Source organism: Anopheles arabiensis, chromosome 3 (genome assembly GCF_016920715.1).
Source record: "Anopheles arabiensis isolate DONGOLA chromosome 3, AaraD3, whole genome shotgun sequence".
NCBI lineage: Eukaryota > Metazoa > Arthropoda > Insecta > Diptera > Culicidae > Anopheles > Anopheles arabiensis.
Genome location: NC_053518.1, coordinates 42,154,815 through 42,172,437, shown reverse-complemented (window position 1 = coordinate 42,172,437; position 17,623 = coordinate 42,154,815). Strand labels below are relative to the sequence as shown.

At 39.7% G+C, this 17,623-nt stretch overlaps 1 protein-coding gene across 1 annotated transcript in view; it reads left to right on the top strand.

Moving 5' to 3' along the window:
* The window catches only part of LOC120900535, a 199,733-nt gene that overhangs the window by 163,891 nt on the left and 18,219 nt on the right, over positions 1–17,623 (top strand). The window contains exon 20 of the mRNA XM_040307647.1: positions 9,113–9,507. Within this exon, the coding sequence (XP_040163581.1) occupies positions 9,113–9,507 (395 nt within the window). The remainder of the gene's footprint in view (positions 1–9,112; positions 9,508–17,623) is intronic.

The following is a 17,623-nucleotide window of genomic DNA, read 5'->3' as shown; positions in this document are numbered from 1 at the left end:
AGAGAAGAGATGAAACAAACCAAAATTACCATCAACAGCTCTATCTTGCCCACTTCAAACGAGGCTCGTGTTCAATGAACATGAACTAGCTGTACGAACTAGTGTTGGCCGTTCCGGTCCGAACCTAGTAAAAAGTTCCGTTCTTTATGTAGGCCGTTCCGTTCCGATCCTTCATACAAAATCGTTCCGTTCCGTTCATTCCGTTCTTTCCGTTCTTTCCGTTCGTTCCGTTCCGTTCCGTTCATTCCATTCTTTCCGTTCATTCCGTTCCGTTCATTCCGTCATTCCGTTCCGTTCCGTTCATTTCGTTCTTTCCGTTCATTCCGTTCTTTCCGTTCATTCCGTTCCGTTCAATTCGTTCTTTCTGTTCACTCCGTTCCGTTCCGGTCTTTGCCGCTTCAATATTGTTAGCAAGGTGCTATCGTTCGTGCGTTCCGTTCTTTGAAAAAACCGGCTTTGTCCGGCTGTTGCTTGCTGCATGCAAGATAACTGTTCACTCTTTCTCGCATACAGTATGTGTTGCCTGTGCACTCTCCCATGCTCACAGGAATATTCATCGCACTTCGTCGGGTATCGTATATAAAAATCGTGATAAGTGAAACCAAAAGGGTGTTGCATTTGGTATTATGGTGCAATTTGTAACATCTATTCTACTTTTTGTTATAATTTAGCTAGTCTAAACTAGACAAATAACTATTATAAAATTTAAATTAATACTCATATGGCAGAACGGGTTGGAAAAGATGTATTATGATATGCGAGTATGGACAACGAAAAATAAAATGTATTTATTTTTTATGCCACGATGTCCACATGATCTTGGCACTCGGCATGATTCCAATATTTGGCCATTCGATTTGAAGCATTCTGTTCCATTCGACAACCGTTTGAGTGCTGTGATCTTGTAAACGATTTGTGTGAAAAAACTATTTGTTTTAAATAGTAAGTGAAATTCAAATAATTAGTCAATCTCGTGATACAATCGTCAACTCGTAGCACTCAATAACATCGGCCCCCATACACTGGGATGATTATCCTGCTATGGGCATTTAATAAGTTACTGATAGCCAAGCCTATTAGTGGTACAGGAAGGCTTTGACCGAAAATGGTCGTCGCATATAAAAAGTTTAAAAAATGGTAGATAATAAATGCATGCTTTATATTAGCACAGCTGGTACAGCTTACTGGGAATAGGTTGAACCCATCTAGATTTGGTGTCCGATATGATACCCCCCCCCCCCCCCCTGGAAGACAGTTTGGCTTCTAAGCTCTGGGTCGGTTCTTTTGCACCCCAGGTTCACGTTCCGTTCTTTTGAAAAATGAACTAGTTCCGTTCCGTTCCTTTTTTTAACGAAATTCCCAACACTAGTACGAACGATCCAATCGGTAATCATCAAGTGGGAATCCTACCGAGGCGGCCACAAAGGTCCCACCCAATGTCTGCGATGCCAAGGTTTCGGACATGGCACCCGTAACTGCCGCATCCTTCCCCGTTGTGCGATCTGCGCGGAACCCCACTTTACTGACACTTGTAACGCAAACAATCCTCAAAGTACAGTTGCAAAATGTGCCAACTGCGGAGCCAATCATCGAGCGCGCGATGTGGAATGCCCCCAGCGTGCCAAATATCAACAAATACGCAAACTGGCGAATGAGCGCGGCCACAGACACCATACTGCTGCCGAAAAACCAAGAGCTCCTCCTCCGGATCTCTCCTCACAAGTGCATTTTCCTCCGCAGGCATGCCGTCTTCTGCTCCGTCCAGTTCCGCATTGCCTCAAAAAAAACCACGCCATGCAAGTGCCGCCGGGATTCCAGTACAACCTGGCTCAACGCTTGATTGACGCACAGAAAGTGGCTCCTGAACCGATACCCACTGAAAACGAAAACTTACACGACACAACTACACTCTTGCAAATTTTTAAAGAAATGAGTTCAAAGCTCCGTGCCTGCAAAACAAAGGCCGATCAAATCGCCGTTCTAGGTGAACTTATCATCACCTATGGATAAGCTAAGAATTATAATATGGAACGCCCAATCGGTAAAAGCCAAAGCTATACCACTGAATGACTTTCTTCACCAACAGAACATCGACATTGCACTTCTGGTGGAAACGTTTCTTAAACCGGATCTGAACCTTTTCATCGGAAACTTTATCATACACAGACTCGATCGGCCGGGGGAAACAAGAGGAGGTGGAGTAGCGATTGCAATCAGGAAATCGATTCAACATAGTTTACTCCCACATTTCAATACCAGCGTCATCGAGGCAATAGGTATTAAAATTGAAGGGCTAACTGGAAAATTTAATCTAATATCGGCCTACTGTCCTAAACAATGTTCGCCTTCCAGCGGTACGGCACCTTTGTTCAAAAAAGATCTCCTAACATTGCTTAATACCAATACCCGTACGATAATTGGAGCTGATCTGAACGCTCGAAACACACTTTGGGGTAATGTCAAAAACAACACAAATGGAGCAATACTTTCAGAATTATCACTACTCGGGAGTTTTACATTTGAATACCCAGACAGCTACACCCATATCCCACACCGAGGAAACCCGAGTATAATTGATTTTTTCATAACTAATACCACTATCAGCAAACCGATAACAATTGATGACTTAAATTCGGATCACTTTCCGGTACTGACCGAAATCGATAGCAGCGCAGTTATACATCCACCAACAAAGCGTTTCAACTATCATCAAGCTGACTGGGCTCGATTCGGTCAAGTTATTGACCTACACATCGCTAGCACGGAAGTACAAACAACTTCCGACATCGATGAGGCTATCGAAACTCTAGAAAGGGCCATAAAGACTGCTGAAAAAGAGTGTATACCTGAAGTTATAATCAGGAACAAGATAATCCAACTCGATACAGAGACTAAGCAACTCATCGGTAAGAGAAATATGTTGAGACGGCAACATCAGCGAACCGGAAATATCATTTTTAAACAGCAAGCGTCATTTCTAAGTAGATTAATTTCCTTCAAAGTTGATGAGATTCGCAACCGTAACTTTGCAAACCATTTAGAAAAGCTTAAACCATATTCTAATGCTTTCTGGAAAATAGCCAAAGTTTGTGCAAAAAAACCAAGACCGATTCCACCGCTTACTGTCAATGGTCAAACGCTGATAGAGGCTACAGTAAAAACCGACACACTTGCTAAACAATTCGTTAGTGCTCATGAAATTGGAAATAACATTAACAGTCACCGTGAAGTTTCTGTTGTTTCTACTGTTCATAGTCTTGATGAACCAACGATAACTATCCCATCAGATACCAGAATAACGGTTAACGAGGTTAAAGCTACGCTGAGAACATTGTCAAATATGAAGGCACCAGGCTTTGATTCCATCATCAACCTACTCCTCAAAAAGCTAAACACACGTGCTTTAGAACTATTGGCAAATTTATTCTCGAGGTGCATGGAGCTTGGCTATTTCCCAGAATGTTGGACATGCGCCAAAGTCATTCCTATTCTAAAACCGGGGAAAGACCCGACAAAACCAGCGAGCTACAGACCCATCAGTTTGCTAGCGGCTTTAGGCAAACTTTTCGAGAAACTCATTCATTGGCGATTGAGAGAGATAATTGATGAACTGCGTATCCTTCCTCCCGAACAGTTCGGTTTTCGACCGGGTCACTCGACTATACACCAACTAGTTCGATTGCGCAACACTATCGAGCACAACAAACAACATGCAAGGTCCACAGCTGTCATTATGCTAGACTTTGAAAAAGCTTTTGACAACGTGTGGCATGATGGGCTGCTCTCAAAAATGATCAACAAGGGTATTCCAACCTTCATCATTAAAGTGATTCGGAGTTATCTTTGCCAGAGATCCTTTCGAGTCTCGTTAGGTAAACAGTTCTCTGGAAACACCATCATTCCGGCTGGAGTTCCACAAGGAAGTATTCTGGCCCCCACACTCTTCATGATATACCTATCAGACATACCACCTCTTCCTCATTATTGTGAACTATTTCTCTTCGCCGACGATACGGCCATAGCAGTTAAGGGAAGAACTGTAAACGAACTCAAAAACAGGGCCCAGAAATGTGTTAATATTATAACCAAATACATCCAGGAGTGGAAACTGAAACTTAATGAAGACAAAATACAAGCAATAATATTTCCCTATAGAATGAAAACAGCACTTCTTAGACCGACAGGTAACAATATTAAAATAGGCAACTCTACCATCGAATGGTCTAACACAATTAAATATCTAGGAATAATATTCGATCAAAAACTACTCTTTCGAGATCATATAAACAACCTTATAACTAAATGTATAATATTTACCAAAAAATTATACCCACTCATTAATAGAAGATCTAAGCTTTCCCAGATTAACAAACTAGCGATCTATAAAAACATAATATTACCTGCCATAACATACGCAATTACTATTTGGAATGACTGCGCAAATTCCCATCGTAAGCGTCTACAAGCAAGTCTCAACAAAATTTTAAGGATGGTACTCAACGAACCCTACGGCATTCGATCAATTGAATTATATAACAAAGGAAATACGCTAAGCCTAGATGAAATAGCTTATCACAATACGATACATATTCGAACCACTAGCCAAGCATCGCATTTTGATATGATTAGAAACCTCTTTGATTAACATGAATTTCCCTACATTAAAAATAGACTTGAATTAGATATTAGTTTTAAGATTTAGATTTAGAGTAGATTAGATAAAATTAGATTTATATAAAATGATACCATTACAAACACCCTCATATACAAAACTATACAACTGCCTAGGCATCAACTTGAACTGCGCTGAAAAACTAACACGTTGTATCTCGCATAAACCCTCACAAAATGCAAATGAAAAGGTTTTTTAGCCAAAATAAGGATGATAAAAAGTTATTTATGATTTAATTCAATTTTTAAAAGTGCATTTTCACTGATTTCATACAATTCGTATAGAAGATTCGATTATTTGTATATATTTTGCGATTTCAAACTTTTAGCATAACTGAAAATTTATTTTGAAGAAATTGTTGAAGGAAAATGTGCCAATTTAACGTAAGAATTGTCAAATTTTAAAAAAACACGTAAATCGGAGAAAGACTGTACACTCTTCCAAGTGGAAGAGTCAAAATCCATTATATCGTTTATTTTAACTTAAAGTATTGTGGAAAATGGATCAATTTTATTCGAAAAGTCGTTTACAAAATATACATAAGTTGGGGAATCTTCATAAATGTGTGGGTAATTGTAATTTCCAACATCTATTAATTGCTGCTTAAAATTCCAAATAATAAATTCAGGCAATTACAAATACTTGCTTTCAGGTTGTCTAGGACTATTTATGTTGAAATATCATTTAATAAAGGTTGATTTTTCAATAACACAACGCTAGTATCCACACAAGCACGGTACAGAAATGTGACTTAAGGATAAGAAAAAAAAGTGTGATAAAAAGTACTTTAATCGCAGGTTTATGTATCTTTTGTAACCTGAAATAAAAAAAAAAGTTACTCGGCAAAATTAGATAAAACAGTAATACGCCATATGATTTCCTAAAAAATCATTTATTGATTTCATTTATCATTTTCTTTTTGCTTTTTATAGTAGCATTTTTTATTATTATGAACTCTAAACATGTTAAATTTTCACATTATTTTGTTTCAAAAATCATGACAAAAGTATATCATATGCATTATAATTTAGCACTACTTATATGCCTGCTTGCATTCTCTTCTCAACATACATCAAATGATGTGAACTAGTCCGTAAAACAATCAATCCTAAGCCTGCTTCAAACCACCGGCAATGACCTGGCCTTAAGTCAACAAGCGCACCAGATTTCCTATTGCACACATACATCAAAAACCAATCGTCATTTTCGTCCTTTCTCTTCCTGCACACCGTCACCGTTCGATGTAACTGAGCCCTCTAGCCCACTTTCTTTACCACAGCTTGAGTTATTTAGTTGCGGGTGTGCCCATAGACATCTCATTCCTTCAATAAATTTTGCTTATTTATTATCCAAACAGCAGCAGACCGGTTGGGCTGTGTGCGATTTCATAAGAGGAAACTGCATCCTTTCGCAGGCTGCCTCTTACAAGCTTGCTAGGTTAGCATTGACACCGTTGCACAGGCAAACAAGAAAACCACTTGCATTACAATGGGACCATGATGCACCGGTTGCACCAGCTGGTGCCACAAAACCAGCCATTGTTATTATCATCGTCAACTCCACTGAAAAGAGGAGCACACGCTGGTAGTACAAAACAATGGGCTAATGGGTAGATGAAATAGTCATTTAACTATCGTTTAGTGGCGTTATGGTGAAGGTGGTACGTTCAACGAAGTCGGAGGAAAGATCATATTTACACGATTCGTTGTTTTTTTTTGTAGTTAAATGCTTACATACAAGGTTATATCATTTAAAGATGATATAAAATACATTTGGATTTTTTTTCTATCAATGATATCAACATTTTTTACCAGTTTCAAAAAGCCACCTCTTTTTCTACAAAAAGTGCCATCAGATCTTACCGATTCTATCCTTTTCACAACAATGCATAATTTGTTATTCATATTATTGTACTGTTTTATGCTTTCTACTTTTTAAGTATACTACTATCCCATTTTTTGGTTTTTTTCCTTTTTGTTACACTTTTATTTTCCTTTTTCTAGCGCTTCGATTTTAAAACAGCACGAGCGAATAGAAACGCAAAAAGCACGTTTTCGTTTTTAGCACAGTTGCATCCGTGTATTTTGCACCGTTTTTCACATCATCATTCGTCATGCTGCTACGCTTAAACGTTTTATATCTTCTCAAAACGAATTGTCGTTAGAGTATGAACGTGCCCGCGTACTAACGTCACCTTTTGCTGTCATGTTTGTTTTAACAAAAAAATAAATAAAACAGCATATTCTTCTTTTGACTTCACTCACAATTTCTATCCGTCCTCGTTGCAGAGCTTTGCAGCTTGTGACATGTCATCCGCTTTATCTTGGACGATCTTGCTACTGCTCAGAAGCGTACGGCTTCTACCGTACCGTCTGCAGCGTACTTGCTTTTGGTTTAAAGACGACTGAAAGCAAAAAGTTGAATCAAAGTCACATATCAAGCAGCAATGGTAGAATAAACAAAAACTGGGGATGCACCGGCTGACAAATATTGCTTATGAATTTCACAAAAGTGAACCCTATGGAGGGGCTTTTTTTGCTGCGTTTGCTGTTGATTTTTTCCTCTTGCAATTTATAACTGTTTCATTTTCTGTGTGCCACCTAGAAGAAAGGTCGAAAAACTTTCTTTTTCAGAGCAATCAAATGCCTCGAATTATTTATGTCACCTAAAAAGGATATTGTTTCCTGCTAATAGCACCTCCACTTATCGATACACAGCGTGTCTTGCTTCACAAACCTTTTTGACCGCGTCCAAAATGATAACTCTCCATTACCACTCAATTAAATGGCCCTATTTATATGTTAATTTTTGTGCAGGCCCTCTACCGGGCTAATACCAGCGAGTAATTTGATGTCTCCAAATCGACGCTGCCATCTCATTTTCCACACCTTGTTTGGCCTATAAATCTACCATTTTCACTCAATTTGCGTCATAAAACATTACCACTCTGCTCGGTTCCGCTGTTTTGCACCCCAAAACCAGCAGAACCCCTTCCTCACATACGTGGCACGCACACCCGTTGGGAGGGAGGGGGGGGGGAAGTTTTCCCATTTTTCAAATCATTTTCCTTGAAGTGGAACCCTCATTTTATGTGGAGAAAACTTTCCTGTAACAGTCACCGACCGTAAATGTGTTGTAAGCTCGGTAGTACGGTATGGTTCCCATTTCGGACAGGTGCACCGGATTGATGGGGAAAGTGCTTTGAATGAACGTGTTTCATCATTGCCGCAACCCAACTATTCATCGATCGTGCCCAACCCCTGTTCTGCCGATCGTACACCAAGGTAACTGGCCAACAAATTTCATTTTCATGTGATTGATAACCAATTCCAGGAGGCTGCCAAAGGACATAAGGTTATTGTGATATGACTACAAGAAAGTGACGCAAAATTTCGCTATTTTATCGCACAAACTATGCCACGCTTGGCTTTCGTGGAAATTTACAAACGTATCCTGATACCGCAATAAAATTTCACAGATCGGAACTTACCTGCACCAATATTTGAAAATTTACAATGAACGATTGTCTATTGAAATGTTGGATGTCAACTATGAAATGTTGGAAATGGAGATATCAAACGATCGCTTTCCTTTGACGGCGCGATATCCGGATCCTTCCGGGAAGCGTTATTTTAACCGCAGAACTGTGCGGCTGTCTGCTTGATTTAGGATTTCGAACTTAGGAGCGCTGACGAACATCCTCATCGCTGACTGCTGCAAATCGAGAACAAATTCCATGTTATCACATACTTGCACCGGCAAGCAAGCATTGTGGGAAATAGCATTTACACGGCTCCTCGTCCGTCTTAACTAGCTAATCCCACTTCAGAGCTACTCTCAATGTTCATCAATCTCTCGAAACGCTTGCTTCAAAACCACAAAACTCCATTCACGATGCCGCGCTGAGAGCATCACCAGTCATCGTTTATCATGAAGAAATTAATTGAGTGCTACCGGATCATGATACAGGAGCTACTAATTTGACCTACCTAAACGTCCGTGAAATGTCCCACTGGACGGTTTGAGAAAGGTAATGTACACTTGGCGAACTGCTTGGTAGGAAATTATCGACCATCGTGGTGTTGAAGTTGATGCGTAGACTGTACACGTGCGTCTTGTGTCCGATACATTAAGATAGCAGCTAATTGGGATAGATGACATTGCATTTGCTATCCATTTGAGACATCATACTTTGTCCCTAGCGTTAAAATCCGGGGGGTATGCAACAGGATCCGGGTTTACAATCTGCTCCCCACAGAAGCTGTCACTTTCGAATGGCATTTTGTTCTATTCTAGGAAAAGAAAATTGTGATCTTCTCGTGGCAACAGTGATGGTGGTCAACAACACGAACGGAAAATGTTTCCCGCACACACACACAAGCATCGTTATGGCGAACAACAGAAAAGGTTAAAATGTGTTTTTCTCGCCTACCGTTCCAGGAATGGTACGCCCTGGTGATGGCTCTGCTGTCCGGTTTTCTGCTGCTGAGCACCTCGACCCTGGTCGCCATCACCGTCCTGGTGACGACGGAGCTGCACGGCCCGAGCCGCAAATTGATTGCCGCCACCAACCTGGCCACCGGTATCTCGGGCAGCATTGGGCTGAGCTGGTTTCTGCCCATCCTGTGCGCCACCTCGACGCCGCTCGTGTACAACGTGATGGTCGAATCGCCCGCGCACTGGTGGCACGCGTCCGATTCCTTCGGCTTTGTGCTGTTCGTCGTCATCGAGGCACTGTTCGTGGTGCTGTTCGTTCTGCTCTTCATTACCCTCATCAAGCGGCTGCTCTATCTCGCCCGGAAGCATGACAAACACAACACGTCCTTGCTGCGCAGGTAAGTAACAACACCAAACCCGCCCGCCCGTCCGTCCGATCATAATTCGCGCGAAGCCATTCGAATGGTTTGAGTTGTTACCCCCCTCGTTCCGATAACGATGGTAGCCTTCAAGTGCACGTCTTGACATTCGATACAACGCTATTGCTTGTGCGGTATAATGTTCTCGTTGCAACGATGTGTTTACTCCCCATCGGCATTTTTCTTCTTATAAAAATATACTCAACCAAGATTGGTCGCATCGACTGAAGAGTTCGATGGTTGAACTTTAGTTGTTCTGAAGCAATACTTGGAAACGTTTGAGATTCGTTCTACAATTCTGTTCTCAGAACGGGTGGAAAATGCTTCCTTTCATCTATGGATGATACTTTTGTAGCATTTATTTAGAGAACAGGTGAAATATTGCGCCTACATTCAATGATTATTTTCAGAGCACTTATACATGCCTTTATTTAACCGATTGATCAATTTCCCCTTCGATTCCAATTCTTATTGCTCTCATTTTGAAAGCTAAAATTATTTAACTGAAATTTGTCACTATTTTAAATATATTTTAAAATATATTTGAAAAATAAGAATTTTTAGTAGAGAAAGCTTCATCGAAATATTCCACCGATGACTAATACAAACAAATAAAATCTCTGGAAAGCTTTTACTGAGCGCCTGGACTTATGCAAACTGTTAACCTAGGAATATTTTTTTATACCTAGTATAGCTTTAGGCGTTATGTATCATAAATACCATTCAGACCAGAGTTGTTGAACAAAACAAATGAAGCCGGAAGATCAACATTTGAATTAATGAAACAAATTTCAGCCGTTTACTGTTTAAAACCGTTTTACAACTATGTTAGATTTAAAATTTAATTAAAACGTCCTGCCTTGTTTTTCTGCGACAAAGCAGCCATAATGTATCTAGACTAGTGATGCGATTTGTGAAACTTTAAAAAAAGTGGCTCAAAGCAATTCACTCTGTTACAAGAGTTGAATCTTAAATGGACTCTTTTGACTCCTTCACAGCGGCGGATCTAACGGTAGGCAGACTAGGTGGTCGCCTGGGGCCCCGTAGATTGATAGTCTATAGCAGCGGTCGGCAAACTTTTGAGGCAAATGCCAAATTTAGTAAATGATCCAAAGCCGCGGGCCAGGAGAAAGCGGGGTTTCTATTATTATGATTTAATTATTACATTAAATAATTTTAGAAACAAAATAATTGGTTAATGATATCAAGCAATGCGATTGGTATTATTGCTGTTTTCCTATAATTGTGTCATCCAAGAATGGTTCAATATTGATAATACCTACTAAAAAAATTAATATATAAAAATATAAATCAGAAAATTTCGTATGCAACCTTCATTCCGGTAGTCTTATTGTGGTGTTAAAATAATGTTAATATTACATGACGGTTACATTAAAAAGTGGACAACAATTGTCGATATTGCATGGGTTTATTTTGACCCGCACTAACAACACGTTAATTGTACTTTGAGTAGTAGCATCCCATTAGTTAGCAGACAAAATCTGACTCCTTTATCAGTCGAACTCTAACCATGATGGCCAAAAAGTGAATGGCCAAAAGCGTAACAGGTTGGCTGATAAGTCCCCGGTCTAACAAAGAAAAACACATTTTTTTGTCAAAATTCGTTTTTATTATTCAACATAGTTCCCTTCAAGAGCGATACAACGATTATAACGACCTTCCAATTTTTTGATACCATTTTGGTAGTACTCCTTCGGTTTTGCCTCAAAATAGGCCTCAGTTTCGGCGACCACCTCTTCATTGCAGCCAATTTGTTTTCCTGTGAGCATCCTTTGGAGGTCTGAGAACAAGAAAAAAGTCGCTAGGGGCCAGATCTGAAGAATACGGTGGGTGGGGAAGCAATTCGAAGCCCAATTCATGAATTTTTGCCATCGTTCTCAATGACTTGTGGCACGGTGCGTTGTCTTGGTGGAACAACAAAATAACAAAAGTTGCTTGACAAAAGACGCTCTGTCTCACAAACTAATTGACATTCAGACGTCAAATTTTGACACGAATCATTTGAAGGTTGGTACTATATAAAAAAGCCGGTCTCGTAGTACAGTCGTCAACTCGTACGACTTAACAACATGCCCGTCATGGGTTCGATCCCCAAATAGATCGTGCCGCCATACGTAGGATTGACTATCCTGCTATGGGGGAAATTAATTAGTCACTGAAAGCCAAAGCCCACTAGTGGTTCAGGCAGGCCTTGACCGACAACGGTTGTTGAGCCAAAGAAGAAGACTATATAAAAATAATATGCATTTAATAATAGCGGCGCCATCTATGTGTCAGACCGGGGACTTATCAGCCAACCTGTTACGCGATCAAAGAACGGCACCCCGTAGCGTCCAAAATGGACTCCGTGCGGAAGTTTGTGGACGTCGTATATAATAAGTAATACCCGTTTTGGCATTTCGGTCGCCAACATCTTGGCACTATTAGGCAACAATCAAAGCATCGAAAGAAAGCCCAGGTTCATTTTTGAGGTTTCAATTCAAATAAAGCTGAAATGGAGACAGAGGTTCAGGTCAATTGCCTATATTACTGCGTTAGCTGGACCGGGATATAGATGCAACCCACCAAACAGTAAAATAATACCTGGGAAACATGAAGAAACAAATCAGGAATTAGAAATCGCATCCACTGGCTTCGCAGTGGCAAACAATTACGCAAAATTTCAATGCAATCATTTCAGGTGAATTTCGACAGAATTTCTATATAACACCATAGTCCACAAACTGGTCCAACATCCGTCACATGTGTCCCATCGATTTTTTTTCTACGCCAACGTCATGCAAAAACTCTACTCTAACAATTTTGTTGCGAAAACTTTGGAGGAATTGATGAAAATCAAAGGTAGAACTTAAATCATGCTTGTCTTCGTCCACCATGGTGGAACCTGGAATTCTAATAACTGACGAAAGGCAATTTGCAAAGTCTTGAACTTATTTGTGCAAGTGATGTGAAATAATTCCCTTTAAACAGATGAAAATGTAAAGAAATTATTTTTCCTAGTTTTTTCCTAGTTTTTGAGACCGTGAGCGGTTTCGGACACTCCTGAGGCAGGCCAAGACCGCAAAGCGGTTGTAGCGCCGGATAAGTAAGTAAGTAAGTTTTTTTCTACAGCCGGTCGAAAATGGCATATTTTTTCATGCAAAAGCCACGGTGTTATTGACCTCGAGTTCGAACCATCGTACTTTTTCAACTTATAATTAAGGTATTATGGAATGATGGACCGTTCAGTATCTTTAATTAAAAGTTGAAAAATTACGATGGTTTAATATGGTATACTAGAAGATCTTCAGTAATTTGTATACGATCGTTTCTTCCCATCTTTCAAAATCAGTCAAATCTTTTCGCGGACTTTGCCGACCGCTGGTCTATAGTATGCACTATGTATACAAGTTGACAGAGTATTAGGGACTAGGGCCCCCTGAAGGCTGGACATTGGGGCACCGAGACTGGTGCAACATGAGGCTGCTTACCGCATGGCCCACGACTCTTTTTCTTTCACACATGTAATAAAATTTTCAAATATTTTACTATTCGGTTTTTTTATTTGTTGCTGCACTTGAAAAGCTACGAGTATATCCATTGAAATGGAATCTTGGGGCTACAAAGTTTGCCGACCACTGGTGAAGGACTATTTAAAAAAATGATTGTCTTATTATCTCTCGGCTCCTCTCTTCATGCCACGGTTTTTATTGCTTATCAAGGATAAGTGTCACACACACACAAAGAGTCTGCCATTATCATACCCTTTCAAACAACTCTTTTAGTGTTTTTTTGTAAGCTGTTATTTTGCACTTGCTTCTTTTATTTTCAGAAATGAATAATCTTTCTTGCAGGCAAATAAATAACCGTATGGAGAAGCAAAAACAAAGGGAAAAGAAAAACATTACACCAAAAAGTTGCGAACATTTTTCAATACATCAAGTCAATTGATCTATTATAAAAGCTATACTGGTCTGGGGCCCACACTTCACACGATTTAAGTGGTCCTTAATGACAAATTTAACAACAAACGATCAATTCTATCTGCATATTACAGCAATTTCTGTTTATCTTTTCCATCTTATCTTTTACTTATAAGATCGGAAATTACATGAAATATTCATCATTGCACTATGGTGAATATTATGGCAAAAATGTAATGTACATGTAATGTACAAAATGTACAGCTACTAATATACATTATTTTTAACACAAACAAATACTTCTTTCGTCTCACACTATAGCCCTTTTTTTTTAGAGAGAGAGTCTCGAATGATTTGTAACGAGAGAATAGTGTTCTCCCAGTGTTGTTCCATTTCATTTGTTTACTGTTCTCGAGAGATCTCCTGTTCGACTCCTGTATTATTATCAATCAGAATCGACTCTCTTCATGAGTTGAATCTTTCGACTGCTTTGCAACTCTTGCAACGGACTCCTTTGCAACCGACTTGAATCTTCTTACTACTTTACAACTCTTTGCGGAATTGCATCATTCTACTCCACTGCAATTCATAGCGGAATTGAATCTTTGCAGAGTTGAATCTTTTCCGTGTAGAATCTTTGCGGAATTGAAAGACACTGATAATTACTTTACGCGCGACTCATGTGCGAAAAAAAAAAATCAAGGTTATAAAATATTTGTTACTATCGAACGATAGTATTCTTTAAAAAATGGTTTTGGTTTTTTATTGGAAACAACTCCAAAACAGTTGATACTTCCATACCACGGGAATTGACTCACTCACTCTATCAAAGGAATGGCTCAGATTAATGAATGAACTCTTTTTTACCCATCACCAATCAAGACCTGTGTGTTGACATTTTGTTGCTTTTTATCCATCAGCCCAATAGCCAAAACCTGTACAAATGGCAATCGAATCATATCCGAATCAGCTTAAAAGTGTTATCGCTTTCGTTCATATTCCACTGGTTTGTCCCGTTCACGACTTAAATATTAATTTGACATTTATATAGATTGCATACTATCAGGCGGTCCCTCTAATTTAAGAAATACATAAAACATCCGGACCAGTTTAAATGACGTACACTTTTTGAATGTAAAAAGAGTAAAAAAAAAATCCTTTTTAAAAAAAAAGATATGTTTCTTATTTGCTTACGATTTATTCAGTTCCTTTGACTAATGGAGCATAAATTATGTGTTTTTTTTTTCATTTGCTACATCATCATTTAGAGCTTATTTGATATTCAGAACTTTAAACCCTCCGCCTATCCCTGTTTGCTTTAGGGCACAAGCCAGTCCATTTGGGAACGTCACCGCCCACGAATCAAACCTTAAAGTTCCTCGAGGAGATCCTATCAATATCGCTCCCATGCAAATAACATTCATCGATGCCAGAGGCCTCCGTTGGGCACGTTTAACTCTTTAAGCAGATAATATCCGTCCATTGGGACGGCAAAGGACCTAACAACGATCCGGGAGCCTTTTTTCCTATCCTGCACACCTCCTCCTCCTCCTCCGACACACACTCACTTTCTGGGTCAACAAAGGACAATCGGTCGTGAACACCATTCCGGTACGGAAATATCGGTGCTGAAGTCTCCGGTCCTGCCGCGCTGCGCACGTCCGCGACAAAGTTTGCTCTAGTTCTTTTGATTTTCTTTTTCTGCTGTTGTGTTCAGCTCCGTATCCGATTCAGCTTGCCTCTGCCCTTAGGCCGAAGTTCAGCCAGTCCAATAGAATTTATTAAATTTGTTTTCCATATGGCCTACGATGGATTCCACTGGACAGCATCATCCGTGTGAAGGTGGAAGGAAAATGGGCAACGGAAAACGTGTGTTACCCCTCCAGGCGGTTGCGAGTGAAGAGAAAACGATGGCAGCCAGAGGGAAACCTTTCCGATAATCTGATTACAAGAAAAATCGAACGCTCCAACGAGCAAAGGATGCGCACTGACGATGGCAGATGAAATCATTCTATTCGTCCGTGGTTTCACTTTTTCGATCCTTTCGACCTGCATGTCGAGATGGGTAAGCTACTGTAGCTCGTGGATAAGCTTCAACGTATGGTCGTCCCTTCAGCTACTACGAGGCATTACCAGAACCGGAGGAGATCTGTACTGACTTGTTGAACTTGCTACGGTGCTATGTACACCTTTTGGGCAGATTTTTCTCTCCCCGGGAACTGGTTCAATCTCATACGGCCTGCTTCTCGGGGTCCTGTGGATGTGCTAGACCGATTATATCGATATCATCGTACCTTACCTTAGTGCGTGTTTCTATTGCCGCTTGAGGGACCCGTTCGCAGGGTGTTCTCGCTCCTACGCAAAACCATCTATTTATTTATGAACCCCAAAACCGAAACCCACCGCACATGCTACCCCCTACTCTGTTCTCTGTTCGCCCAAGGACTTTCCATGAGGCTGGGAAAGCGAAACAAACACCCTATTGGTTGCCTATGGTAAACCAAAGAAACAACAGCCATACACAAGCTTCTTGGAAACAACGAAAGTTCCTGCCCCCTTTGCGGCACGTGTGTGTCTGTGCCCGTATGGTAAAGCAGTGTCGTAATGTTTCCGTTCAGTTCCACCACAGATCACCGAAGTAAAACAAAAATACCTTTTAACCATCGGCAATTTCAGTTCCCTTTCTCTCCTAGCCGTCATTATTCAATTCGGCCTAACTGTTGCGAAGCATATTGGCTTGCATATACTCATGCGACCCCATAATGGATAAGACATATAAGAAGATTCACGCCCCGGCGGTTCTCTAACGCATTAGCGAAGGAGAAATCGATGGAGAAAATTCAATAAACGTCTTTGTTTATTATTGTTGCTCCACGGAGATGGTAAATAGCGAGCGCTATTTGTGGCCCATTTTTGTGGCCATTAGGCAAGTGCTGTATTTCAATAATGTAATAAGCATTTTAATGTGATAGGTACTGTAAGCTTAAGGTAAAAGTTTAAATTTCATTACAAAGTTTTTGGACTATTCAATTTGATGCTTTTCTTTAAATATTTCTGTAAGTTTCATTTCTTTAGACCAGTGATGTCAAATTCATTTTAGGTAATGGGCCGATATGCATTTAGACAACATTTTGCGGAACAACAGTGTTTCCGTTGGGAGGGAGAGAACTTGTTTCCAATTTAGGTGACAAATTGATTAATCGCCTAAAAAGAGGACAAGGAGATGACATTTGTTTTCCTTCAAGTGTGTTAATATACTTTAGCAACCATAGAATAGGTTAGTTTGTGGGAGTTTTTGAAAATGCATATTAAATGGAATATAATTGTTTTTCACCTACACCACCATTTTCCACCTACAACAATTATTTTTGGCCAAAGTTTGGCAATTCTTTTGACCACTGCACACGGTGCAGTGTGGAACTTATGTTCTCGGCATAGCAAACGGATCATTAACGCTAAATCAAAATTTATATTTTACTATATTCTCCGAAAAATCTGAAATAAATGCTCTTAATATGTTTGGTTATGTTCAAAAATGATTTTTTTGTCGAAAATTGCAGAGTTTACTGACAAGGTGCAGTTTACTCTAATCAACAGGGCTCTTGGCGGGCAGATCATAAAATCTACCGATGGTCTTGTCCGTGTAAACACTGTTAGTCAAATATGTCAAATTGCCATGGTATGTGTATTTGGCATGTCTGCTTTAGACGAATTATAAGTTAACTAGTACGTAATAGAGAGTTATTAATTTGTTCTACTTTTAGAGCTTATTAAGATTGTTTAAAATGACGAACGTTACATAAGATTGTCGTTACAGACACTTAAAACAGCTAATGGATTTAATTTGCATACATCTAGGCGTTCGAGAAGGATTTACTAAAGGCGAAACTAATAGCGTTAATTTAATGTTTGTTATTTGTGACCGACAATCAAACAACATTGTCCATATGAGTGCGTAATGTAAAGGTCAGATTAGACCTTACGTGAAAGTGAACGTTAAATTTATGTTTTGCTAGATTTCATTAAATACTCATCAGGATATGGATTATCGTACACCAAGCGATAGGAAATTCAATTCCCCAACTATTTGCAATGTAAAACATTTTGAAATAATGAATTGAATACATTTCCTTGTGATTTTCCACTGACTTTTATGTTCTCACATGCGTAAA